Source organism: Brassica rapa, chromosome A04 (assembly GCF_000309985.2).
Source record: "Brassica rapa cultivar Chiifu-401-42 chromosome A04, CAAS_Brap_v3.01, whole genome shotgun sequence".
NCBI classification, from domain to species: Eukaryota; Viridiplantae; Streptophyta; class Magnoliopsida; order Brassicales; family Brassicaceae; genus Brassica; species Brassica rapa.
Genome location: NC_024798.2, coordinates 12,379,722 through 12,404,766, shown reverse-complemented (window position 1 = coordinate 12,404,766; position 25,045 = coordinate 12,379,722). Strand labels below are relative to the sequence as shown.

The 25,045-nt window shown below is 33.6% G+C and overlaps 4 protein-coding genes, 1 long non-coding RNA gene and 2 other non-coding genes across 15 annotated transcripts; 4 read left to right on the top strand and 3 right to left on the bottom strand.

Annotated features, from left to right (window-relative positions):
• The first annotated feature begins 99 nt into the window (after positions 1-99).
• On the top strand, positions 100-9,647 carry LOC103864344 (mediator of RNA polymerase II transcription subunit 18). Of its 3 annotated transcripts, XR_004457157.1 has the most exons (7): positions 100-110; positions 3,400-3,411; positions 8,204-8,341; positions 8,464-8,563; positions 8,631-9,048; positions 9,128-9,398; positions 9,440-9,647. XR_004457157.1 is itself a non-coding variant. In XM_009142101.3 (5 exons), the coding sequence occupies exons 2-5, from the start codon at positions 8,306-8,308 to the stop codon at positions 9,228-9,230; spliced, it is 657 nt and encodes a 218-aa protein (XP_009140349.1). In that variant the 5' UTR covers positions 3,589-3,644; positions 8,213-8,305; the 3' UTR covers positions 9,231-9,429. The 3 variants fall into 3 exon arrangements, 1 of the variants encoding a protein (XP_009140349.1); XR_004457156.1 differs by lacking the exons at positions 100-110; positions 3,400-3,411 and adding an exon at positions 3,589-3,644 and having other exon boundaries at positions 8,213-8,341; XM_009142101.3 differs by lacking the exons at positions 100-110; positions 3,400-3,411; positions 9,440-9,647 and adding an exon at positions 3,589-3,644 and having other exon boundaries at positions 8,213-8,341; positions 9,128-9,429.
• On the top strand, positions 2,618-7,724 carry LOC103864345 (RNA cytosine-C(5)-methyltransferase NSUN2). 3 transcript variants are annotated; one of them, XM_009142102.3, is made up of 16 exons: positions 2,618-2,915; positions 3,896-4,109; positions 4,196-4,284; positions 4,416-4,482; positions 4,555-4,670; positions 4,772-4,838; positions 4,915-4,963; positions 5,055-5,140; positions 5,227-5,465; positions 5,552-5,607; positions 5,705-5,790; positions 5,864-5,956; positions 6,043-6,355; positions 6,439-6,971; positions 7,032-7,266; positions 7,340-7,724. In XM_009142102.3, the coding sequence occupies exons 2-16, from the start codon at positions 3,939-3,941 to the stop codon at positions 7,531-7,533; spliced, it is 2,394 nt and encodes a 797-aa protein (XP_009140350.1). In that variant the 5' UTR covers positions 2,618-2,915; positions 3,896-3,938; the 3' UTR covers positions 7,534-7,724. The 3 variants fall into 3 exon arrangements, with proteins under 3 accessions (XP_009140350.1, XP_033145359.1, XP_009140351.1); XM_033289468.1 differs by having other exon boundaries at positions 3,772-4,109; XM_009142103.3 differs by having other exon boundaries at positions 2,623-2,915; positions 3,772-4,109; positions 6,451-6,971.
• On the bottom strand, positions 8,024-8,097 carry TRNAI-AAU. Its single transcript has one exon. It is a non-coding gene; the product is annotated as a tRNA-Ile (tRNA).
• Positions 9,648-9,764: 117 nt separating the features above from the next.
• LOC103864343 (chaperone protein dnaJ A6, chloroplastic) lies at positions 9,765-11,331 on the bottom strand. 4 transcript variants are annotated; one of them, XM_018658199.2, is made up of 7 exons: positions 11,017-11,331; positions 10,851-10,939; positions 10,594-10,738; positions 10,457-10,514; positions 10,330-10,372; positions 10,210-10,258; positions 9,765-10,116 (listed from the first exon to the last, which is right to left on the bottom strand). In XM_018658199.2, the coding sequence occupies exons 2-7, from the start codon at positions 10,919-10,921 to the stop codon at positions 9,832-9,834; spliced, it is 651 nt and encodes a 216-aa protein (XP_018513715.1). In that variant the 5' UTR covers positions 10,922-10,939; positions 11,017-11,331; the 3' UTR covers positions 9,765-9,831. The 4 variants fall into 4 exon arrangements, with proteins under 4 accessions (XP_018513715.1, XP_009140347.1, XP_018513716.1 ...); XM_009142099.3 differs by having other exon boundaries at positions 11,123-11,331; XM_018658200.2 differs by having other exon boundaries at positions 11,180-11,331.
• On the top strand, positions 11,325-11,409 carry TRNAM-CAU. Its single transcript is given in 2 exon segments — positions 11,325-11,362; positions 11,374-11,409. It is a non-coding gene; the product is annotated as a tRNA-Met (tRNA).
• Positions 11,410-11,545: 136 nt separating this feature from the next.
• On the bottom strand, positions 11,546-14,416 carry LOC103864342 (chaperone protein dnaJ A6, chloroplastic). The gene is made up of 8 exons (XM_009142098.3): positions 14,205-14,416; positions 13,743-13,888; positions 13,426-13,567; positions 13,284-13,341; positions 13,142-13,184; positions 12,859-12,907; positions 12,696-12,782; positions 11,546-12,612 (listed from the first exon to the last, which is right to left on the bottom strand). Exons 2-8 carry the CDS (start codon positions 13,856-13,858, stop codon positions 11,749-11,751), a joined length of 1,359 nt encoding a protein of 452 aa, XP_009140346.1. The 5' UTR covers positions 13,859-13,888; positions 14,205-14,416; the 3' UTR covers positions 11,546-11,748.
• Positions 14,417-16,981: 2,565 nt separating this feature from the next.
• LOC117133402 lies at positions 16,982-20,287 on the top strand. Of its 2 annotated transcripts, XR_004457177.1 has the most exons (4): positions 16,982-18,976; positions 19,209-19,282; positions 19,382-19,662; positions 19,889-20,287. It is a non-coding gene; the product is annotated as an uncharacterized LOC117133402 (long non-coding RNA). The 2 variants fall into 2 exon arrangements; XR_004457176.1 differs by having other exon boundaries at positions 16,982-19,662.
• Positions 20,288-25,045: the final 4,758 nt, after the last annotated feature.

Sequence of the window (25,045 nt, the reverse complement as noted above, 5' to 3'; positions counted from 1 at the left end):
ACTAATCCTCGATTTTCTTTTTAGGCGCTAGGCCCAACCCGATCATCTGACTAGCACCTAACGCGTTCCTAAACAGGGTATAGGACTATAGGAGTATAGGTTTTGTTGTGGTCACGAAATCCATGGTTCAACCAGAGTCTCACCAAACCGTCCAAACCGGCCATGTAGGAGGTACCAGCGACCGAAGTTCAGTCCAAGGCGTATATCTCCACAACCAGAATGACTTTCAACATGAAACCAATTTTATTGGATTCTACACTCAAGAAGGAGTCCAGCCCAATTGGAATCGAGCCAAAATATTCGCGGAGCAAGAAGTTATGAATTTTACAAGTCAGAGGTTTTCCAGCCCGTCCATCTGCGAGTACCCGATTTTAGAAGGAGATTCCAGCCCAAGGAAGGAGCGGCCTGAAGAAAAGCCCATCATAGGAGTCAAGAGGAGTTTATCATCTTTCCAGAAAGCCCAAGATCATGAGAAATGGCCACAGAATTATGAAGTTATGATCCAATCTCCAAAACCGGTCAAACCAGTTCTACACTTGCCTCAATTGGAAGCTAACCGGTTCAATCAGATTCAAACCAGACATTGGCGACCAGGAGATCATTTCAACCAATCAGGAGATACTATAGGAGTCCAGGAGGAGTTCTGCAAGTTCATACCATGCACCAGCAACCATTGGATCAGGAGGATCCTCATTTACTCAAACCTGCCTTATTTGGAGCAAGCCGACATTAATGTCCAACAGCTCTTTTCTCTTCAGACTAGGTAATAACCGCGCCTTGCGCGGGATGTGATTATTAGTTTCATTATTTTTAATAAAAAAGACAATAAATCTGTTTAATCTGGATATTAGTTAGGTTTTACGTTTTTTTTGTTTTTAATCTTCTAAAATATAACTATTATTTTAAATTAATATTCATTTTAGTTTATTCGGTTAAAACATTTGATTTTTAGGTTTTTTCGGATAAAAACCTAAAATTAATATTATATGTTTATTTTTATATTATGAAGTTTAGATAGTCTACATGTCGAACCAATAGTTTCATATTATAGTTTTTAAACAGATAATAGTTTAAGAAAAAGAAAAGAAAATTATTAAGACAAATCATTTCACTACAATTTGGTCAATAGTGAAAGAAACATTAAGAAAAAATATTTCAACTTTCAAAAAAATTAGATACTTCAGCTGTGGTGAATACTTAGTTATAAGATGCTCACATCAAGGTGCACATGTATATTTATGTAAAAAGTATATAAAAATAGTTGAAAAATATATAAAGATATTGTTAATTAATATTAAATGACATTTTTGTTTAGAATAATACATGAAAGATAAAATTAAAATTTATTTAAAATAAAAAAGACCTTGACATTAGTCATTTTTTCATCAAAAGAAAATAAAATTACATTCGTAAATAGGGGTGGACACCTATCAAGTATCTGGATATTTGGAAGCATTTTTGTCGATTCGATTTTTAGCCACCTAGATATTCGGTGACTCGGATATCCGAAATGTTTTAGAATTTTAAAGAATATTCGATTTGATTCGTAAATAAAATAAAATTTTAAAAATAATTTAATAATAACATTTTATTAAAAAAATAAAACATTATATAACCTTTTAATTCTAGTACCTAATATAATAAATTTATATTGTAAAACTGATATAAAGTATAATATATATAACATATATATATAATTCTTTTCATATATGTATATATATGCATATAACATATCGAATTAGATATATGTTCCTAAAAATATTGGTATTAGTGATTTGCTTCTTTTTTGGATATTGTATTTTAGTATTTGATTTGTTTCGTAGAGTTTCAAATATCAAGATTTTTTGGTTCAAATCAAAACGGATAACAAATCGAATCAAAATTTATGAATATTTTGCTCAATTTTATCCGTAAACAATAAAAATAATATATATATAGTTTAGCTTTTGATTCGTTATCTATTTTTATTCGAACCGAAAAATCCAGAGTTTTATTGGAACTATGTATGTGAGTTTTATATTAAAAAAAATCACAAAGTACATAGTGTGAACACATTTATGATTATAGTGTGAACGCGTTAGCATATTTATTATCAAATCATTGTAAAGCTGCCACGTGTCTATTATAATGTGAATGCATTTATTACAATGTTTCTCTTTTAATATATAAGGGATCAGGCACGAGATCAGAACCTATCAAGCACCCACGAAGGTCCCAAGGAAGCTCTCTTATCCATTAAAACCGTCCAGGTTCAAGAAGAATCAAGTTTCTCACTTGGAGCCAAAATCCCATAAAAGGCTCCAACGGCTAGTTTTCGATTTTGTTACTTTGCTTGATTTGTTTTCTTTTCTATTTGTTTTAGAACGTTAGGACCTTTGTCTCTGAGCCTTATATAAGCTCCTAGACGTCCATTGTAAAGAGCACCCTTAATCACCAAGTTAATAGAAAGTTTATTCAGTTTTATCAAAGTTGTTCTTTGTATAAAATATCGGTCTTTAGGATTCAAAGAGAGAGTCTTTGTTGTCTTATTGATTTCGTGAGTCTAGTTTGTTTGTGCAAATCAAACAAGCTCAGTACACAGATTGAGAGAGTCAATCACTTTGATCCATCATTCCATCAGATTGAGAGATTCAATCAAAGCTTCCTCCGCAAATCCACTTCAAGCCATCATTTGATCAAGCTGAGAGTGATACACATCCAGCAGCCTGATTCCGCCATATATATCCCTTTATTTTGTTTATTGTTCTTGTTTTATTCATATCATAAACCTCATATCATTTAATTCCATTTGTTTCAGGTTATCAAGTCATAATCCGGCCATATCGACCAATCGGCCACATCTTTGGTCGATCCGATTTAAGCTTGGTTCCACCATTCTTTCTATTCGTGGGTTACCCCCCCTGTGCCTACAACAGGTTTTCTCTCTGACTTTAGTTTTTATAGCCAATTTTGATCCCTAACTTGAACACACTAGGTCACTCTTCTAATCATAAATTTTTATATTTTGATTGTGTAAAATGTAAAGTAATGCTTACCAAAAACCTGACTGGTTACAGGCTGCAGTAACCCGTCATGCCTTATTTAAAAGACTACAAGAATTTAGCACACTATATATATCACATGTAAGTCATAATCTTAACTAAGACTATGACAATGGCTTATTAGCTTATGTAAAAGATTAAGTCATGGGAGAAAATAAAATCAAACCTTAAAAATACAATTTGAAATCTACACTTGTATCAGTTGAAAAAACGATGGTTTAGATAGTAGTTTTAAAGCCGGGAGAGATAATAATTACTTGGCATTGGTTTCGGTTTTGTTAACGAACATTCAGTTTATACAGACTCATATTGGTAAACGTGGAAAAATAATTAAACTGCAGAAAAAAAAAATTTGCAGAATGGTTTTCATGTATTGTTTTATAAATTTTGCGTGATGATGGAGTACGTTTTATATTAATCAAACTATTTTATATACTACTTAGTTTACTATAATAAATAAAAAATCATACTAAAAATAAAACAAATCACTAAAACTTTAAATGAAAGTGTGTTGAATATTTTAAATGAAAACCTAATCGCGAAAGGAGGATAGAACAAAAGAGAGATCTTTTTGTTGTTGTTGTTGTGGATCCATGTGATAGCCGGAGGAAACAATGTTGATGATTTTTCAATTAATGATGATGAAGTTCCAATTCTCTGGCTTAATACAATTCTAATGGACTAGTTTAAAAGAGTAAATGGGCCTTTGAAAGAGTAAATGGGCTTACAGATATATTTCCTAAACGAGAACCCTAAGGCCCATTAACAAATCTCTGAGAGAATAAGAAGAAAACGAAGAAGAAAGAAAGAAACAACACTTGCCTTGCTTCAGTCCCTCCCTCCCTCCCTCGTAGATTATCGCAGAGATTTTCTCTTCCTCCGACGAGAACCGCGAGAATGGGAAGAGGAAGACAGAGAGGTCGTTCTCAGAGAAAACACTTCAAAGAGAGCAGAGAGAATGTCTGGAAACGCCCCAAATCAGATGCTCCCGACAACGCCGCCGTCGCTGACAAACCCACCTGGGAGCCTTTCTTGACCGATAACCCTAACTTCGAGGAGTACTACAAGGTAACACACTCGTGGCTCTCTATCGAATCGAGACAGAGTTTAATGTCTTATTGAGCTATTGAGGGTTTTTGAATTAAATTGTGTAGGAACAAGGGATAGTGAAAGCAGAAGAGTGGGAGCTGTTCATGGAGATTCTTCGTAAGCCTTTGCCCGCTGCGTTTAGGGTTAACTCCAAGTAAGCCTTGTTCATATTCTCACTGAGGTTTTAGGGTTTAGTTCCAATGTAAAACAATATAGTAAAGTTATTAACTTTGCGACTTGCTTTGGCTCAAGTTAGTTTCTTTTTGCTTCTTTGTGATTTTGCAGTAGCCAGTTTTGCGATGAGATTATATCCATATTGGAGAATGACTTTGTGAAATCTCTTCAGGCTGAGGTAACATGCAATGTTTTTGTAGACCATAGAAGGAGAACCTATTTGTTCTCACGTATGGTATTTGATTTATAGGCCATAGAAGGTGGTGAGTTGGAGGCTATTAAGCCCTTGCCTTGGTATCCTAAGAATCTTGCTTGGCATTCTAATTTTTCTCGCAAGGAGATTAGGAAAAATAAGATACTTGAGAGGTGTACCTATTTCACTAAACATTTTGAATTTTTTTTTGTTAGTCTGGTAATTTTTCTGAATGGTTAAAGAGATTGTGTGTTGCACATGATTGTTTTATCAGGTTTCATGAATTTCTGAAACTAGAAAATGAAGTTGGAAACATGACTAGACAGGAAGCTGTTAGCATGGTATGACAGCTTACTACCTTCTTCCGCCATTAGTTAGTTAAGATTTATAAAACCGTTGTTGAATTTCATCATGCAGGTGCCTCCTCTTTTCCTCGACGTACATCCAGATCATTTTGTGCTTGACAGTGAGTGAATTTTCCTAATCATTGACCATATGACTATATCCATAGTGGTCAATGGTTACTAATCATTTATCGTCTTTTATGATCTGAGCAGTGTGTGCTGCACCGGGTTCAAAAACATTTCAGCTGCTTGAGATTATACATGGAGCATCAGAACCAGGAACTCTACCTAATGGATTGGTTTGTGTTGCCATTAAATGTTTTTAATTTACAAACTCTGGTTGTAAGTAGATGGATAGTTGATTATTTTCCCCTGAAAAAATCAGGTGGTGGCTAACGATGTTGATTTCCAAAGATCTAACCTTCTTATTCACCAAACAAAGAGAATGTGCACAGCCAACTTGATAGTGACTAACCATGAAGGGCAACAGTTCCCCGGTTGCCGCTTGAAAGGACCAAGTGATAATTTACCCATTAATCAGCTTTCCTTTGACCGTGTTCTATGTGATGTTCCGTGCAGTGGTGATGGTACACTGCGCAAGGCTCCAGACATCTGGCGGAAATGGTGTTTTCATCTTTACCTTTTCTCTTACTCATCTTTTACTGAAGCCTTTGCTGTTGAGATTCTAATTCCTTTTGGTTTCTGCATAGGAATTCTGGAATGGGCAATGGACTCCATAGCCTGCAGGTTATCCTTGCTATGAGGGGTAGGCTTTTCTTCTATGTTGTCTCAACTGATTATTCATGAAATAAGCTCGTAGAATGATCCGCCTGTCTTAAACATGCACGCCTGCTCTTGGCCAGGTTTATCACTGTTGAAAGTTGGTGGGAAAATGATATACTCAACCTGCTCAATGAACCCAGTTGAGGATGAAGCTGTTGTTGCTGAGGTAACATCATCTTCACCTTTCGTTATGAATCTGCTATTGCTGTAGCTGAGTAAACACTCTTGCTTGAGTTCAGATTCTAAGGAGGTGTGGAGACTCTGTTGAACTTTTAGATGTTTCTGATAAGCTTCCTGAACTCATACGGAGGCCAGGTCTCAAGACATGGAAGGTCAGTTTCTAATACAATTCAACCTAGTGAACAAACCCCTCTTCTATGAAAATCAAATGGGATAACTCATGTATTTTTGCATCCAGGTGCGTGATAAAGGTGGGTGGTTTACTTCTTACAAAGACGTTCCTCAAAACCGAAGAGGAGGAGTCATTGTGAGCATGTTTCCTTCTGGGAAAAACCTCAAGGACTCAACCGAAACAACTCAGGAGAATGAGAATGGTGGTGTTCAAGATGAGTGCAAGGAAACAGAGAACTCTGTGGTGGATGCTATTCCTGATGAACCAGTTGTTGAGATCTCTGATCTTCCACTTGAACGTTGCATGAGGATAGTGCCTCATGATCAGAACACTGGAGCCTTTTTCATCGCGGTCCTTCACAAAGTTTCACCACTGCCAGGTGATTTTTTTCTTTTCCTTTTTGAAGAACATGTTTCTTGACTGATTGATAGTCGCCTATGGTTCTGTAGTTCTTATGGGTAGTTTTTCTCACAGACTTTCAGGAGAAACCAAATCCAAGAAAGCACTCATCTAAGAAAAATGCTGACTCGACGGTAAAGTCTCCGCCTGAAGAAGCTGTTGTCAGTGCTAATACTGAACCAGTAGAGAGTCCAGTGGAAAAGGTTCAAGAAGAAGATGCAAACAGTGAGAAAGATGATAGCTTGGTGGAACCTGAGAAAAAAAACACTGAGGGAGAAACCACCATCACTGAAGAGAAAGAAGCCAATCCTCCGAGTCAAGCGGGAGGCAAGAGAAAAGTACCGATGCAGGGGAGGTGGAAAGGCTTCGACCCTGTTGTTTTCCTGAAAGAGGAGACGTTAATCGATAGCATCAAGGAGTTTTACGGTATCAAAGACGAATCATTCCCATTGTATGGTCATCTGGTGACAAGAAACACCGACACAAGCAGCGTGAAGAGGATTTACTATGTTTCAAAATCGGTTAAGGAAGTTCTTCAGCTGAATTTCGCAGTCGGACAGCAGCTTAAGATTGCTTCCGTTGGCCTCAAGATGTTTGTAAGTAACAATATCTATTCTCTCATTGCTTGAAACTGTTTGTAACCAATTGAATCGCAGGAGAGACAATCAGCAAAAGAAGGTTCAAGCAAGCCATGCTCATTCCGTATATCAGCGGAGGGACTACCTGTGATCCTTCCATACATCACCAAACAAGTTCTCTACACTCCAATGGCAGACTTCAAACATCTTCTTGAACACAAATCGATCAGGTTTCCCGATTTTGTCAATCCACAATTGAGTCAGAAAGCAACTGAACTTGTTCTGGGATGCTGTGTGGTGATTCTCAGCGACGGTGCGTACTGTTTTGGTTGCTTTACTCATGTAGGATTGATTGTGGATTTCTTACAGTTTTGCTCGTATCTCAGGTGAAGAACCTGTGAAAGCAGATGCATCGACAATAGCAATCAGTTGCTGGAGAGGGAATAATAGTTTGGCTGTTATGATCACTCCTGCGGATTGCCAGGAGCTGCTAGAGAGACTTGCTGAGAGAACACCAAAAACAGGTGGTGGTTCCGTTGATGGGAACAACGGCGATTCAGTAGCTATGGAGACAGCTTAAAGCCCTGCTTTCATCACCATAAACTTTTTAAATTGTGTTGTGCTTTTTTTTATTTTTCACTTGGTACCTCCAAATTGCTTTTCATATAAGCATCATGACCATGATGACTTTGGAGCTTTGATAACATTTTTTAGTCAAATGAATGTTTAAATTCCAAATTCAAAATCAATATACATACAAAAATACCCTCACTACCTAACACAACCAATTAGAGAATGTGGTTTTTTTTTTTTTTTTCGTGGAACAGATCCAAGATGACTTGCGAGTTACTACAACACAAGGTGTTCTTAGAGGGAAAAGTAATAACAACTGTGTTGTAGTCTTGTAGGTTTCAGTCAAGAGAGTGTTGAAAGAATTCTCTACGTTGGTAGAGTTTAAGGATGGCGTCTCCAAGGAAAAAGAGGCTCGAAGCAGCCATATTGATTATGTACACTGACTAAAAGAGGTGAGAAGACTTATTTGATGGATTAATTATATAAGAAAAAAAATATGGCCTATACAGGGATCGAACCTGTGACCTTCGCGTTATTAGCACGACGCTCTAACCAACTGAGCTAATAGGCCTTTTGTTGAACTTAAATAAACGTTATATATCAACGGTAAACCTAATTCTTCGTAACTTGAATTATATCTTGGCGAAGAATCCCAATTCTCTTTTGATAAGACTCAGAGCATACGATCCAATTGAAAGTTTTTTTTACCTTTTGGTGCGATAGATTAGTGTTTAGTGTGTGCAGAAGGTTTTGTAAGAACTGAAGAAACAACAAATCCAATGGAGTGTGTAGTTCAAGGAATCATCGAGACACAGGTCTGTCTCTTTTACACTGTTCGAATGTCCATAGAAAAACCTTTTAGGTTTGTAAAGTTTCAACCTTTATTCATATGGGTACACTTAGATTTTGATGGTTTCTTGGTCATTCATTTGTTCAGCATGTTGAAGCTCTTGAGATCCTTCTTCAAGGTCTCTGTGGTGTTCAACGCGAACGCTTGAGAGTTCATGAGCTAACTTTGAAAAGCGTCCCAAATCTTGGTACATTCCTCTTACAACTTTCATACTTAAGATCAGTATGATTATGAATCTTCTTCACCTTTTTCAGGAGTTGTATCTTCAGAAGTTAGGCTTCTATGTGACCTTGACCAACAACCAGAGCCCACATGGACGGTTAAACATGTTGGAGGTGCGATGAGAGGTGCAGGAGCTGATCAGATCTCTGTTATGGTGAGAACCATGATCGAAAGTAAAGTCAGCAAGAACGCCCTGCGTATGTTCTACTCCCTCGGTTACAAACTAGACCACGAGCTTCTCAAAGTTGGCTTCGCTTTTCACTTCCAACGGACAGCGCACATAAGCGTCTCTGTGTCTTCGGTGAACAAGATGCCTAAGATTCATGCCATAGATGAGGCTGTCCCTGTAACTCCCGGGATGCAGATTGTTGTTGTAACGGCTCCAGCAACGCCTGAGAACTACAGTGAAGTTGCAGCTGCGGTTTCATCCTTCTGTGAATTTCTCGCCCCGTAAGATTGTTATTACAGTCATTCATGAAAGATATAGTGTTGTGTTTGATCTGATCCGTCTCCCTTTGTTTTGTTTCAGGCTTGTGCACTTGTCGAAACCCTTCATCTCTACGGGAGTTGTGCCGACCGCTGCTGCGGCTGCTGCATCACTTATGTCGGATGGAGGTGGTACTACATTATGAGAATTGTGTTCTCTCATGTTTTGGTTTAATGTTTGTGTATTTTGTTCACATCAATCACACAATGTGGCTAGTGAGTGATCCTGAGGTCTAGAGTTTGAACTTCTCTCACCCCATTTCTACTATTTTGGCCTTTTGTATTTTGACAGAAGACACATTGGATCTTTGGAAATTGGTCAAATAATTCTTATGTGTTAGTCACTAATAACTAAATTCACATCTCTTTCTCAGTAGTGAAAGCTTGAGTATGTACTCACTCAGTTGCATTAACGGTGATAGCTTTGTGATTCCCATCCCGATCCAAGCAAAAGACTGTATCACCAGACACCTTTTGGTGATATAGATAGGGACATCTAAGGTCCGGATGGTTCCACTCTCTTCGTTACATCTTTTGGTTTATTGTAGTGTAATTTGTTCACATCACACGATTGTTGCTGAGTGATCCTGAGGTCGAGAGTTCGAACTTCTCTCACCCCCCATCTCTACTATTTTTGCCTTTGTATTTTGAAAGAAGACGCATTGGAGCTTAGGAACTGGTCAAATAAATACTTATGCATTAGTCACTAAATAGTTAATTTAAAAAACAGAAGAGCTTAATAAAGCCTTAAGAGATGTCAGATGTTCGAAGATCAAAGACATGGCCAGTGCCATTACAGGAGGAGCAAGTCAGGGCTTCTTGCTTCATACCAAGAGGAGTTTTCACTGATGTGTACACATGACCTTGCCCGCCGCAAGTGGTGCATTTGGCCATAAGAGTCTTTAGAGAATACAAATCGTAACAAGTCCTCTTGATGGGTATTATTACTTCTTCCTCACAAATATCATCAACAGCTTTCAATCCCCGTATCCGTCCCGGTGCATCATAGGCTTTCATTTCATCTAACAACACCTGCACCAACCACACAAAAAAAAAGCTTTGCTTCTTTTAGTCAGCAGAAAAAAAGCATCTCTAGAACAAAAGGAGTAAAGGGTTCATTTTGACCTCATATGCATTATTTATTTCTATGAATTTATCTGCTGCATCAGGATCCCTGCAAGCTTAAGGTTCTTTATATCAACATTCGAGTATATGTTTTAAATCTTTCATAAGATGAAGGCTTACTTGTTCACATCTGGATGGTATGTCTTAGCCAGTCTCCAGTAAGCTTTTAAACAAGAGTAAGAACAAATCAATGTCATACCAAAAAGTGAAGTACCAAGTCATCACAGAGGGGTTTGATCATATATACCTTTTTTAAGCTCAGATAGGGTAGAATGTTCTGAAACTCCAAGAAGGGAATAGTAATCCTAGGCATAAAAAAAAAAGTAGTGAGGTTAGATATAAAACATTCTCTGTAAAAGGGTAGAAAAAAATAGGGACACTCACTGTATTGTCTGTACCACATAAGAAATCAAACGTGTTCGCTCTGTGACTCTGCATATTTCTAGACGTTCCGGCCATGGACAAGGAACCATGTGAGAACATACTCGAACTTGAAGCTCCCAAACAATTGATTTGGCTCCTCATGGAACTGGCAAAAAAAAAAGAAAGAAACTTTGAGATACTCTTTCCAAAAACTTGATTAGTAATGCCACTAGATTCCAGTGGCCTTTTTTTTTTTTCAAGAACTTTAGAGAGCCTACTTTTGCTTGATTCTGCTGGGATGATAAGCTCTCACTGCAAATTGACTACTTCTAAATTGTGTTACACCCATTTTAGCTCAATACGCTCCCTGCATTGCTACACAATTAAGTAATCTGTCTTTCTTACTCTACCAATGCACAAACATATCATGAATCAAATACTAACCTATTTCTTTAATCAAATAGAAAGAAATAAAAAACAGTCTTTCGTATGCAATATACAACATTGGCATCGTCAAAAAAAAAACAAAATTGGTGGAACTAACACATACTTCAAACCAAGTTTTCAGAGAAAATAAGCAGTGCACATCACAGCATAAAGGCTAAACCTTTCCATAGAAAACCCTAGTTGTATTGACGAAGAGTCCAACACAAATTTAAAGAGACTAGATGAGGAAGGTGAATCGTACCTTAGATCTCAATAGCTTTTTGTTTTTGAGAATATTACGTATTTTTGATATGAGTCTTCAACAAGGGGTGGTGGCGCAGTTGGCTAGCGCGTCGGTCTCATAGCTACTGAGTGATCCGGAGGTCGAGAGTTCGAGCCTCTCTCACCCCAATTATTTTTTTCACGCTTTTCGAAAAACGAAATTCACACTCCTGAGGTCGAGAGTTCGTATCAGCCAATCAGTAATAAAATTTCAAATATACCCAAACAGTTTTGATATGTACTTTAAATTTAACTCTGAAGAACAAAAACACAAAAAAACTCCTAAACATTTTCAGTTTCTCTTCACGACAACAACAATGATCATTTTCATCATCCCTTTACTTCCTCTTTGCAAGAGTCATTCCAATTATCATAAGCTTACAGAGCAAGAAAGAACAATGTGTAAATATTCATATTCATATAATAGATTCACATTTCCAAATGTCAAAAACTTTCTTCTTTCTAATCTCATCTAACACTACTGCTGCTGCTATTAGCAGTCTTGTTCTTGCTCATATCAGCAAGCTCCTCAATAAGCTTCTTCTCCTCTTTGCTCAACCTCTTCGGTATCTCCACTTGCACTCTCACCAGCTGATCCCCTCTCATGTTACTCTTGTTCAACACCGGAACTCCCTTTTTCGCCATCACCAGCGTCGTCCCCGGCTGTGTCCCGGCCGGTACTTTCAAATCTACCGTCCCATCCACCGTTGGAACCTTCAGTGTCGTCCCTAAGATAGCGTCTATATAAGATATCTTGCAAGTGTAGAGAATATTAGTGTCCTCCCGTTTCAGAACCGGGTCCGGTATAACCTCTATGACAACAAAAAGATCACCCGGTGAACCTCCTTTCTTCCCTGCATTGCCTTCTCCTCTCACTCTCAACCGGCTACCGGAATCAACCCCGGCTGGTACTTTGAGACTTATCCGTTTGGTCTTCCTCACGCGTCCGTCTCCTGAGCAGGTACCGCACGGCGTGGAGATCTCTCCGGTGCCGTTACAGGAGGAGCAGGTCATGACTTGTTGGAATACACCGAGAGGAGTCCTTGCTGACGAAACCACTTGGCCTTGACCGCCGCAGGTTGTGCATTTGGTCGGTTTGGTTCCTGGTTTTGCGCCAGAGCCTTCGCAAGTCCCGCAGCTCTCGAGGCGGGTTATCTCTATCTCCTTCTCCATCCCGAAAACTGCTTCTTTGAAGTTCAAGATGAGGGAGTAATACTCGTCTTGACCGTCTACGGCTCTGCTTCTTGAACCTCTGCCCATCCCACCACCACCTCCCATCCCACCCATACCTTCAAATAATGACTCGAACAGATCGAAAGGATTACTAAAGTCCTGTGAAGAAACAAACCAAGACGTGAACAGAGAGTTAGCTTGGAGTGTCTTTAGAGAATAAATCTTTGTTAAGAACAACGTACCCCCATGCCTCCCATTCCACCAGCGCCTTTGACTCCGGCCTCACCGAACCTATCGTAAAGAGACTTCTTTTCATCATCTGATAAGACCTGTAAATCAAAATATTGTCAAGAGAAACCTCAACAGGCTAAATAAAAGGTATCTGCAGAAGTTTTTCATTTTCACCTCATATGCATTACTTATTTCTTTGAATTTCTCTTCTGCACCAGGTTCCCTGTAAGCACATTGTATCAGCCTTGAACGAAAATAAGCGGTTTCTAAGCATTTCATATTTTCGGTCTGTGTTTAGCTAATGCCTGCCTATTGAGTTATTATGCTTGCTGGTTTTCTCCAATCCAGCGTATCTTACATTTGGCTACAGTTCTTATGATGTACGTGAATGTCGATCCTATCCTCTTTTTATCAAGATATACAGAACCAATCTCAGCAAATGCAGTATGTCACTTACTTGTTGACATCCGGATGGTAATTCCTAGCAAGCTTCCGATAAGCTGAAGCAAGAGCGAGGAGTGAATAAGTGTCATAACAAAACAAAGAAACACAAAGAGAAGAGTTTTCGGACCACAGCTTTGATCATGATGGAAGCATACCGCTTTTAATCTCCGATTTGGTTGCATTTTTCGAAACTCCGAGGACCGAATAGTAATCCTAGAATCAAGAATGGAGATCATAAAAAAGTGTGATCTAAGCAAGCCAGATATACATACACATTTCTGCAAAGGGAAGACGTACTGCATCAGCTCTAACAGTGAAGCGAGAACCTCTACGAGGTTGCACACCTCTAGAACCGGCCATGGACAAGAAGGGCAGGGAGCCGTGTGAGAACATACTGGACCTTGAAGCTCCCAAACAGTTTATTTGGCTCCTCATGGAACTGGCAAAAAGTAATCAAAGATGTCTTACTTTCTGTCTCATTCATTAGCCAAGGAAGGAACACAACGAAGACTAATCTTAAGATGTGAAATGTGAAGAAAGCAAACTACTTTCAAGTTTCAATAACTTAATCCAAACGAGAGAGAGACATTTTTAACAGAAATAAAAGTAAATACTTTTGTTGGCGGGTTGATGATTGGAGTCCGCTGCTAGGATGATAAGCTGTGAGAGCAAAATGAGGACGAATACTCCATTGAGCAACACATGTACTCCCAAATTGTATGGAAGCCATTGTTTTTAGCTCAGTCAATACCAACTCTCCCTGCAATCACAAATTAAGTAACTTTGAGGTTCAAAATCAACATGAATCCTAAGAAGCAAACGCAATACAAAAGATTGGATTCCCAAGCAAGCACAAACAATGAACGAACTTGGCATATTTCAAATCCAAAAGGCAGAATAAGAATTTCAATTTTCGATTTCTTCATCCACTAACGACAAAGGCAAAATCATTTCTTAGCCACAAGTTTTCCCTTTGCGGGGGAAACATCGATGGTTTCAATCGGATTACAAAATCTAAAGCGATGGAGAAGAATCGATACACACAGACAGACTTCACTGTAGTTGGAGAATCGTACCTTGTTATTCAAATGGCAAGGAAGAGCTGTGCGTGCGCGAGAGATAAGAAAAGTGATGAGTAGAAGAAGAAGAAGAAAGAAACGAATGACAGGAGTTCGCTAGAAGACCGTAGCCCCCTTTTCTTTTTTACTCCACAACTTTTATTATTAAAAAAAAAACAAAACAAATCAAGAAAATAAAAGTATTAGGTGAGAGATGGGGAAAATAACTAACAAATAAGAATATTTGCAAGGGCATGACAATCTTCTTTAGTGTATATAAATGGAATCATAATAATCTACACTATTAAAACATAAGGTATTATTTCTTTCATATGTAATTTTTTTGGTTCGTACCATTCCTAAAAAATATCAAATTGTACATAAGTTCTTTATTATATTTTTTAATATTTTTATTTTAACGGACCCATTTTTTTATTTGAAATGCATATATTTAAAAGGTTTTAACAAAATATTTTTAGAATTTTTTAATTTATTTTCGAAAAATTAGTTATTTTTAATTTAAAGTATCATAAAATTTAATTAAAAATTAAAATAGAATTTAGTTTTGATTTATAAAAGAAAAAATAAAATTAAAATATTTTAATTTATATTCAATCATAATAAAAATGAAATTCATTAATTTCAAAATAAATTTTAATCATAGTTTTAAAAGATTTTCTTAGAAATAAATATTTATTTCTATGTTAATTTAATAATATATATATATATAAATCTATTCTATTAAAATAAAATTTATGACTTTTTTTATGTGTAATATTTTTTGTAGACCAACGTTTATTTTTTTAATTAAATCTATATATCCTTAATGCTAATAATAAATAATCTTTTTAACTACTTTAATCAAAATATCTTTTGATATCTTTTAATTTATATATATATAAATATATATATATTAAAAAATTCTAGCAAATCTGTTGAACAACATTATACAAGATCTTAATTGTCAAAAACTGAATATAAATATTTTCACTAATTTCGTAACTAGTAATTAAATGTTATTATACATTAATATATATTCAGCTGTAATTTATAAAATGAAAAGAATAAAATTGTATCTTATTTTATATATTTTATAATAATATCTATAATTTAAAAAAACCATTATATTGAACTAAATATGATAAAATTATTTTAAATTGATAAGTTAATATATTTTATTTAATAAAAAAAATATTTAAGCTAAAAATATAATGTGTTTATAGAACGAGTTAACATTAGTAAACTATATAATACATGTATAAAAAGTTAAATTATCTAAAACTTTTTATATAGTAATTTATTATATAAAATGAATAAACATAAAAAAATTGCTAAAGAAAATTTAGCCCTTTGAATTACGGGTTACGAGATCATAAGAAATTATATACAAAATAATTTTTAAATATGTTTTTCATGCATAGAAAAATTTGGTTTAATAATAAAACGTAAATTCAATAAGAAAAATATATAACAAGAAGCAACATATATATATGTGATGATTTGAATTTGCAGCATAAAAACTATAAAATTATTGTATTTGAAATAATTATACAAACATTTAAATATGTGAGTAACATTAAAAATGTATATTGGTTGTGAAAAATAAATATCTATATATAAACATGAAAATATACACATCCACGGTTGTGCGGATCAAAATCTAGTACATTTTAAAGCACAATAATTTATACATGCATATGAAAATTAACATAAAGGAGTTCATTAGTTTTCTCGATTCCATATATATAACATTTTTAAAAGATAATTTTTGTTAATATAGTTATAAAAATATATGAATAAATTTGAAACTTCTAGTTGATATTCACTAATCATATACCATGGTTTTATATTTAAAAGACTTATAAATCAAAACTGCCTTGATCATTTTTCCCTCCATCACTACTATAATAAATCTAACAAACTAACTTATTTTAATATTAATCTCCACAAAATAAAAAATTTCTTATTAAAATAATGATTGCATCTAAGTATTAATAAAAATTAATACAAGTATTATATACATAGTCTTCTCGTTATTAACTATATACTTAATAATATTTTATATTTACTATTATAATATTTGATGCTTTATAATTATATAATATATTTATACTGTTAATTTATTTCTAATCGCCCTTTTATGTTTTAATCCACTAATCATAAATATCATAAAACATATTCATTTTAATTATTTTTGCAAATTCTCATACCATCAATAATAAGAAATTCTTAAGAGAAATATTTCCCAATTTATATAAAAATATAAAAGGAAATTACCAAAAATAGGATACTCACATAACCGCTTCGCATATTTACCTTAAATAGTTTTACCTTTACTTTTGGGAAAATTACATGTTTACCACTTTCATGGTACCACTTTTCATTTTTACAACCACTAATGAGACATTTTCAAAAATACCATCTTCATTAAGTGGCAAAAGACTTTTATGCCCTTGTTATTTATATATATAATAAATCATTATTGAAAAAAATGTAAAATAAAAAAAAGAAAATGTAAATTTTTTTTTTATGTTTTCGAATTATGCTTTTTCAAATTCGAACTTTTTTATAAATTTTTTTTTTCGAATTTTTTTTTTTCAAATTTCTTTTTGAAAAACAAAAATTATGTTTGAAACTATTTTTAAAAATTTTTATCTATTTTTTAAGTATTTATATATTTATTAGAATCATATATTTCACATTCCAAAAATCCTACCCCATCCCTCAACTCTAAACCATAAGTCTAGATTAGTTAACCCTAAGGATATAATTGTATTTTACCATTCATTAAAAGTGAGGGTAAAAATAGTTAGTGTAAACATGAAAAGTGGTACTATGAATGTGGTCTTTGTGGCAATTTTACTTTTAAAGAATGAAAAAAACATTTATAACTCTAGGGTTAATTAATCTAGACTTAAGTTTAAAGTTGATGGGTGGAGTGGAGTAGGGTTTTTGGAATTTGAAGTTTAGAATTCTATAAATATATAAATAAATACTTTAAAAAAATTTAAAAATAGCTTCAAAATAATTTTTGAACTTCAAAAAGAAAATTTGAAAAAAACTATTTTGGAAAAATTCAAAAAAAAATTATAAAAAAGTTCAAAATTTAAAAAGTATATTTCAAAAACATAAAAATAGTTTTTATTTTTATTTTTTCAATAATTATTTATTATATATATATAGAGCAACAATGTGGTAAATATGAATAATGGTATCAACGATGTCTCTTTAGTGGTGGCATATATGGAATGTAGTAAATATGAAAATTTCCAAATTTAAATAGAAAGTTTTTCAAATGAGAGACACACACATGGATTTTTCAATTTTAATGAGAGACTTTCTATTTATTTATTGATAGAAATTATGAGATATTGCGTTTGAGATATCTCCACTGCACATGTTCTCAAACTTTAGGTTTATTCATTGTGTTTAATCTCCGTTAGACCTCAAACACAGAAGCATCTATAGTCATGGTACCTACTAGAAGACTACTTGGAGAATAAAACAGTAAAAATAAATAGGAAAACACGTGAACAGTTAAACATCCTTCTTTTGGAACTTTTATGAATCCTTCTTGAAAACAAGTGCCAAGTATTCCATTTTCTTGGTCTAATGTTTTCTCTTCTAATTAATTAAATCATGTAATTAAACAATATTAAAATACTATTATTATATTATTAAGAACCGTTTTTCTACATATTTACCATTAACGCTATGTACATCAGAGTTGTTGAATGAATATTTTCAATAGTTGAAAAAATAAGAGACCGAATAATGGAGATGTTGAATGCTTACATGGATTCAACCGTTGAATACACAAAAAATGGGACTCAATTTTCACATGTGTTTCTTTGTTATTGGATTGTGTAGATTCTGGATTTTTTTATCTCAATTATTCAACAACAATTATTTACAGCTAAATTAATTTATAATTTATTTTGTATATATCAAAATTCATAACTTTTATACTCTATAAATATAGATTTAATTCATTTGATTTGGATAAAAAAACTTCTATTTCTACTATAATTTTCTATAACCTTTAAGCTCTTGATTATATTCTTAACTATCTTTTTTACTCTAATGAATCTTAACAATAACTCTTCTAATACCCAAAATTCTACTAATTACCGTTTAACTATCCAAATCTCAACAACTATCAATTTCAAAATCACTCTTTTAGCCAATTCCAAAATATACCAAACTATGATTTTCCAGAAATTTTTTTCATGCCACTATCGGTTCTACCATGTGTTTATTTTATTAAATAAGTCATGTGTGCTTTATTAGTTGTTTTGTGTGTTTGTTATTGTGTTGTAATGCATTTTAAGTTTCTGTAAATTTTTTTTAATAATATGATTTTTAAAAGAAATATTTAATGACTATTCATATTTTCTATTTTTGATATTTGTTAAAATGTAATAAATTATTACTTTTTATGATCTTAATTAAAGGAGAAATTTTACTTCTACACTTTCTTTGGTACCACATTTCAAGTATACCACTAGTATGAGGTCATTTTCACAAATACACTTTTCATTAATGACCAAAAGACCATACTAGCCCTAACTTTATCTCTCTCTCGCGATCATCTTCTTTTCCTCTCTCTTTCTCTCGATCTTTTTTCTTCTTCTCTGCCTCCGATTCACCGGAGATCCACCGTCTCTCTCGCGATCTTTTTTCTTCCTCTCTACCTCCGATTCACCGGAGATCCACCATCTCTCTCTCATTCCACTGGTTCTCTGCGGTTCACACTGTCGACTCCTACTTCTGTACAAGATTCCCAACTGGTATGCATCTAATTTTTCCTTTTTTTGTTTGTGTCGATTAATTTTGCGAAATTTCGATTTTGTGGTTACTCTAGTCGAAAAATCAAACAAGGTTGCTTTAGACTTCTAATTTGTACAGGTCGATCTAAGATAAACAGTTTTGATTGTGAAAACATTGAGTTTTTGACAACTTAAAATCATTTATAACCCTTTGTAAATCTAAGTTATTTTGTAATGTAATTGATATGTTCAGTTCCTGAGAAGTTGTGTTCAAGCTTATATGAGAGCCACAACCCTGCAAGCACACATTTGCTTCGATGTACAATGGTAATCACTATTTTCATCATTGACTTTTGTTTTTCTCTTAAATCTTATTGAACAATCATTGAGATTTTTTTTTGTTTTTTCTTGTGTCTTAAATTGCAGAATATGTTCCCTTTAGCGAACTAATCTCCTCTGATTCCTTGATTGTGAAACCTCTGTTTCTCAGTTGTTGATTTTGTTCCATTTACTTTTTTACTTGCTTTCTCTCTCACATACAAAGACCATAGCGTTTCCACAAGTTTCGTGGCAGAAAATTTTCAGGCACTCTATATCAGATTTACAAGCTGAAAAAGATAGCGTCCAAGCTTATCTTGAGAAGCCTAATGTAAGGCATCGACCTAACTCGAGGTTTCTCACAGCAACTGTCCTTGGTGTTCAACAATGTAATGCTTTTCTTTCCACCCTTTACTTATTTTCGTTTTACAAAAGTTAAGATTGAAAAGGATAAGCCTTTGCTTTGCTATAGTGTGTGATATTCTTTTGTTCGTTGAAGCAATAGTTGTATGTTTTTGGAAGAGGTTTATTTTAATTGTTGGTGAATGGTCGATTCACAATAAGAAAGTTGGCAGAATCTGAAAGTTTTGTTTTGGGTTCTGCGTTTCTTAACAGTTCAGTGTTGGAGAAGTTTCCGGAGGCGGCTTTAGATGTGGATCAGACGATCTTTGTGGTTGTGGCGGAAGACGTGGAGAGGAGCAAAACGACGGTGTTATGGGCGGCAAGAAACTTCTCCAGCAAGAAGATTTGCTTGCTTTACGTCCATCGTCCTGCTCGGCCTGCCTCCTGCAGTGAGAATCTTTTGCTTCTCTTTCTCTTTGACTTAACTGTTTTGTGGTGAATTATAGAATATTTATGGATGTTGAATTGTTCTTGAGTGTAGATTTGCTCATGAATCATGATTGAATCTTACCGAGTCTATATATATATCCTTTAGTTGATTGTGGATGATGTTAATGATGTACCTCTGTTTGCTAAGAAAATCTGAGAAATGATATAATTGTTTTATAAAGAAGAGGCAGAAAAACCATATCAAATTATATCATCATAATAAAATCCTTATAAGGCTTTATAAATATAATAAATAATTTATAAATGTTTATAAATCATTTATGAAAATTCAGAAATCATTTATAAACCTTTATCAATAGTTTATATATATTCCTATTAATGATTTATAAACTTTTATAAAATCACTTATAAGAATACACCAAATATTTATAAGGTTTTATAAAATCATTTATAAATATTTAGAAAGGTAATTTCATTTATAAAGTCTTAAAAATCATTTATAAGATTTTATAAATCTTTACATTTAGAAGCAAAATATTCATAAAGCTATTATAAGTTTAAAAAGTAAAATTGGTGATATAAATACATGAAGATGCCCGTTACTAATTTTCTGAAAAAAGAAACTAGAGTAAATGTAAAGTACAAATGATTTACAGCTTACAATCACTTATAAGAACACGTGTTACACATATATATTGCAGAAAGACATGTGTCTTGTTTCTCTTATATGTGTCAAGAACATATATATTACATATAAAAACACGTGTCTTCTCTCTCTTTCTGCAATTCCAATCTTCTTGAAAATTGTGTTTCCCTCTGAAAACATAAAACATAAGGCTAAATATATATATATATATATATATATATATATATATTGTTTTACGATTTCTCTTATAAGGCCTTATAAATATAAAAATTGTAATAAATACCTCAAGCGGGTTACCTTTATAAAATCACTTATAAATTTTATAAGAGCTTATAAAACCTTGTATCAAGCATCTATAAAGTTTTTAAAACATATATAAATATTTATAAGATTTTATTAATCTTTTTCAAGAGTTTATAAATCTTTTGCAAGAGTTTATAAATCTTTTATAAGATTTTATAAATCTTTACATTTAGAAGTAAATATTCATACAGCTATTATAAGTTTAAAAAGTAAAATCGGTGATATAAATACATGAAGATGCTCGTTACTAATTTTCTGAAAAAAAGAAACTAGAGTAAATGTAAAGTACAAATGATTTACAGCTTACAATCACTTATAAGAACACGTGTTACACATATATATTACCGAAAGACATGTGTCTTGTTTTTCTTATATGTGTCAAGAACATATATATTACATATAAAAGCACGTGTCTTCTCTCTCTTTCTGCAACTCCAATCTTCTTGATAATTGTGCTTCCCTATGAAAACATAAAAGCATAAGGCTAAGAATATATATATATATATTGTTTTACGGTTTCTTTTATAACGCCTTATAAATATAAAAATTGTAATAAATACCTCAAGCGGGTTACCTTTATAAAATCACTTATAAATTTTATAAGAGCTTATAAAACCTTGTATCAACCATCTATAAAGTTTTTAAAACATATATAAATATTTATAAAACTATTTAAAAGGGTTTATAAAACTATTTACAAGAACTTATAAGCTATTTATAAGAATTTTTACATTTATTTATAAGTGTTCATAAATTAATTTACAAGGTTTATAAATCTATTTATAAGAGTTTATAAATCACCAAATTAACCAACTTTCCACCATTTCCTTGCTTATTAAATAACATCATTCTTTTACAGTTTCTTTTATAAGGCCTTATAAAAAGGTATAATTGAGCATTGAGATAATTGAGCATTGAGAGATACTTGGGGTTTCTGAATTTATAATGGTTTATAAAAATTTATAAAGGGTTTACAAAACCACAATGTTACATGAACGCCTCAGTTCTGCAGATGCACATAATGTATACAGACCAGATATATAGCCTTCTAGGACCTTTTTCAGAGCAATAGCAAAAGCCTGATTAACAAGAGTATAATGGCTCTTGTTTTTGGCTTCTTCATTTTCACCTACTTTACAGCTTCCCTTTGTCCCTCAACTTCCAACTTGAAGTTCATGAAATGGGTCTACGAAGTTATGGAGAAGAAAGACCAAAGAACCAAAACAGCCTATGTTTCAAAGAATCTCTCCTAAGGCGTTAGTACTTGATAACCGATGCCACAAGCTCAGACTTTTGTGGGTTTTCCTATCAGCTGGCTCAGAGCATAATCCATAAGAGAGCTTCTGTATGCTAATAAGAGAAGAACACCTTGCAGGGCATTCAACGCCAACCTAACCAAGCTTAATTCCTATTAAAAAGCAACAAAATTGTCAGAGAATAAAACATAACTAAAGAGTTTACTTCATAAATTGTTAGTAACTAGTAATTGTGGCAATGTAAATAATAAAATTTATAAATAAAACATAACCAAAGAGTTTACTTCATAAATTGTTAGTCAAAGCTGAATAAAGTTCTCCACTATATTTATGTTTGCTCATAAAGGATACTACTTGGAAATCATTCCTAATAAAAACTGGAAGAGCATCTTCTGTACCAAAGATAGACTTTGATGGTGAAACGTAGCTAAACTTTATATTGTTATCTATTGTAAAATCTTCTAGAACTACCCTAATCAACTCTTTGTAGGATATATCTTTAGGAATAACACTAATTGAACCTCTTCTTTCTTTATCAACAGTGAAATCCCAATGAATTATATCCTAATATATATTCAAACATCAAAACTTATAGAAATAGTATGTCTTTTCTATAATATAAAATTTATAAGGGCTTATAAATATCACAGAGTATAATTTCAATTTCAATATCGACACCTTTGTCAAACATCACATAAAAAGATCATGTTTGGAAATTTTCAACATGAAATTACTTAAACAAATCATTTTCAGAAAAACAAAAGTAGAAGACAAAAATCACCTTCTTTGATGCTTCCTCCTCAAATTATCTTGACACCTTCGACAATCTTCTTCTTCTGTTCGCCGGATCGCGTCTACATCTCGCCAAGTTTGCTAGAGATCGCAAAGTTCACCGGTGATTTCGTTTGGAGCAACTCCCAATTTGATCGCGGGACAAAGATCTGGAGAAGAAAGAAATATAAGTTAGTAGGAGTCAAAATATATTCAACACAAAATTACTTAAAGCTTGAAGAATCAACAAGATATATCAAAAAACGATAAAACATAACACTATGTTCCTCATTGATAAATATTTATAAGGTTTTATAAATTTGAAATTTTTAAAACCTCATGAGAAAAGCTTCGTCTTCTTTTCCAGAAATTGATCGATTATGAGAAATCAAGCTAAAATGATCAGGAACGGCTATTTGTGTCACATACCCTCACAAACGGATGATTCTCGGTCGAATTGAACTTCCAATCCCCATATTTCTATTCGTAACCGATAAGAATCAAAAACCCTTCGAGTGTGGATTGGAGCTCGAGCAAACCGCGGGAGAGGTCTAGAACGGAGTCTGATACTAAACTGCATAGCTCATGAACGATAAGAGCTCATCCTCACGCCAATACTCTCTCTATTGACAAAATAACAACAAACAAACAAACTTGAAGATAGCCGAATTCGCCGTAGATTGTCGGTCGAGTTCGTCGGTAGAGTTCGTCGGTCGAGTTCGCCGGAGATCGCCAAGTTCGCCGGAGATCTCGTTGGAGCTCGTCTCAATTTAATCTCAATTTCATCTCGTGACAGACATTTGGAGAAGAAATAGATCTAGGTTAAATTAATGAAATGAAGGGTACAATAGTATTTTGCCTATTAAAATTTTAAGGGTAAATTTGAAAAGTGTAAAGTTGAAAAGTGGTATTAGAAAAGTGGTATTAGTGGCAATTCCCCTTAATTAAACCAGTTGAGAACTTTTGACAATATAAAAAATATAGGATATGGTGTTGAATTTTATTAAATAAACTATTGTAGAATAAGAAAAATAAATAGATATTGAATTGTTAGGTGGAAGAGAAAGAGAAAATGATGTGGAATGTAAATAGTGGAAGAGAGAAAAATATGATATGGAGTGTAAACAGTGGAAATTAGTGTGTTGAATTTTTCACACTAATGTACATAGTCTAATGGTGCTCTAACTCTCACACTGTCATCTATATTCATTGTGTTTAAATCTATTTTAGTCCACTAATCATAAATAATCACAAAAAAAAAACAATTCATTTTCAACCGTTATAAAAATGCAACTACCTTTTTTGTAAATTTTCGGACATTAAATAGTGAGTAGTTTTTTTAAGAGAAGTATCTCACAGTTTATATGAATATATAAATGGATAGTTTTTCAATAAAGTTGAAAAACACATGTGAAAGTTTCTCAAATGGGATACACTCACCTAGGTTTTTCAACTTCGTAGAGATACTTTCCATTTATTTATTGATAGAAAAATTTAAATATTCTCGTTTGAGAAATCTCTACACATGCTCTTATACTTAATCCATATCCATTGTGTTTAAATCTGTTAAGATTTTAAATGTCAGTGGTACTGATGTCTCCTTTTGTTAGTGTTACGTTTTTTTTGGGCTTTTGCTGAAGAGATTTATCTTCGGATTGCATGCTCGTTTGTATGTTTTTGACAGGATATTACTTCTTACAAATTAAGAAGTTCCGGATATTTGTGATCATCGGTGTGGTTTATTCACTATTTTTCTATGTTTGTAGATCGAAATTTAGATTTAAGCCGTGGATTGCTTCTGGTCAGATCTATAATTGTCTCTTCAGCATGGTTTTGATTTTTTTTGGTCCTCCTTCGAAGAGGTGGAGTGTTACACGACTTCGAGTGTTCTCTTCCATTGAAACGGTTTCATTTACAATGTCGTTTTATTTTATTTGCTCCGATTTCGATCTCTTCCATGTTTTGACCGTTCGTGATGGGTTGGTCCAGTGTGAATCTTGGCGC

What these genes read in the sequence shown, in the direction of transcription:
- LOC103864345 (XM_009142102.3), top strand. Translation starts at nt 3,939, where the DNA reads ATGGGAAGAGGAAGACAGAGAGGTCGTTCTCAGAGAAAACACTTCAAA. An exon ending in TGAAATCTCTTCAGGCTGAG is followed by an intron (nt 4,483 to 4,554) that starts GTAACATGCAAT and finishes TTTGATTTATAG; the next exon opens with GCCATAGAAGGTGGTGAGTT. An exon ending in CCGTTGGCCTCAAGATGTTT is followed by an intron (nt 6,972 to 7,031) that starts GTAAGTAACAAT and finishes ATTGAATCGCAG; the next exon opens with GAGAGACAATCAGCAAAAGA.
- LOC103864344 (XM_009142101.3), top strand. Translation starts at nt 8,306, where the DNA reads ATGGAGTGTGTAGTTCAAGGAATCATCGAGACACAG. An exon ending in GAAAAGCGTCCCAAATCTTG is followed by an intron (nt 8,564 to 8,630) that starts GTACATTCCTCT and finishes CACCTTTTTCAG; the next exon opens with GAGTTGTATCTTCAGAAGTT. An exon ending in TTCTGTGAATTTCTCGCCCC is followed by an intron (nt 9,049 to 9,127) that starts GTAAGATTGTTA and finishes GTTTTGTTTCAG; the next exon opens with GCTTGTGCACTTGTCGAAAC.
- LOC103864343 (XM_018658199.2), bottom strand. Translation starts at nt 10,921, where the DNA reads ATGGGTGTAACACAATTTAGAAGTAGTCAATTTGCAGTGAGAGCTTAT. An exon ending in TATGTGGTACAGACAATACA is followed by an intron (nt 10,515 to 10,593) that starts GTGAGTGTCCCT and finishes TTTTATGCCTAG; the next exon opens with GATTACTATTCCCTTCTTGG. An exon ending in AAATAAATAATGCATATGAG is followed by an intron (nt 10,117 to 10,209) that starts GTCAAAATGAAC and finishes TGGTTGGTGCAG; the next exon opens with GTGTTGTTAGATGAAATGAA.
- LOC103864342 (XM_009142098.3), bottom strand. Translation starts at nt 13,858, where the DNA reads ATGGCTTCCATACAATTTGGGAGTACATGTGTTGCTCAATGGAGTATT. An exon ending in TCATCAACCCGCCAACAAAA is followed by an intron (nt 13,568 to 13,742) that starts GTATTTACTTTT and finishes ACTTTTTGCCAG; the next exon opens with TTCCATGAGGAGCCAAATAA. An exon ending in TACCATCCGGATGTCAACAA is followed by an intron (nt 12,908 to 13,141) that starts GTAAGTGACATA and finishes ATGTGCTTACAG; the next exon opens with GGAACCTGGTGCAGAAGAGA.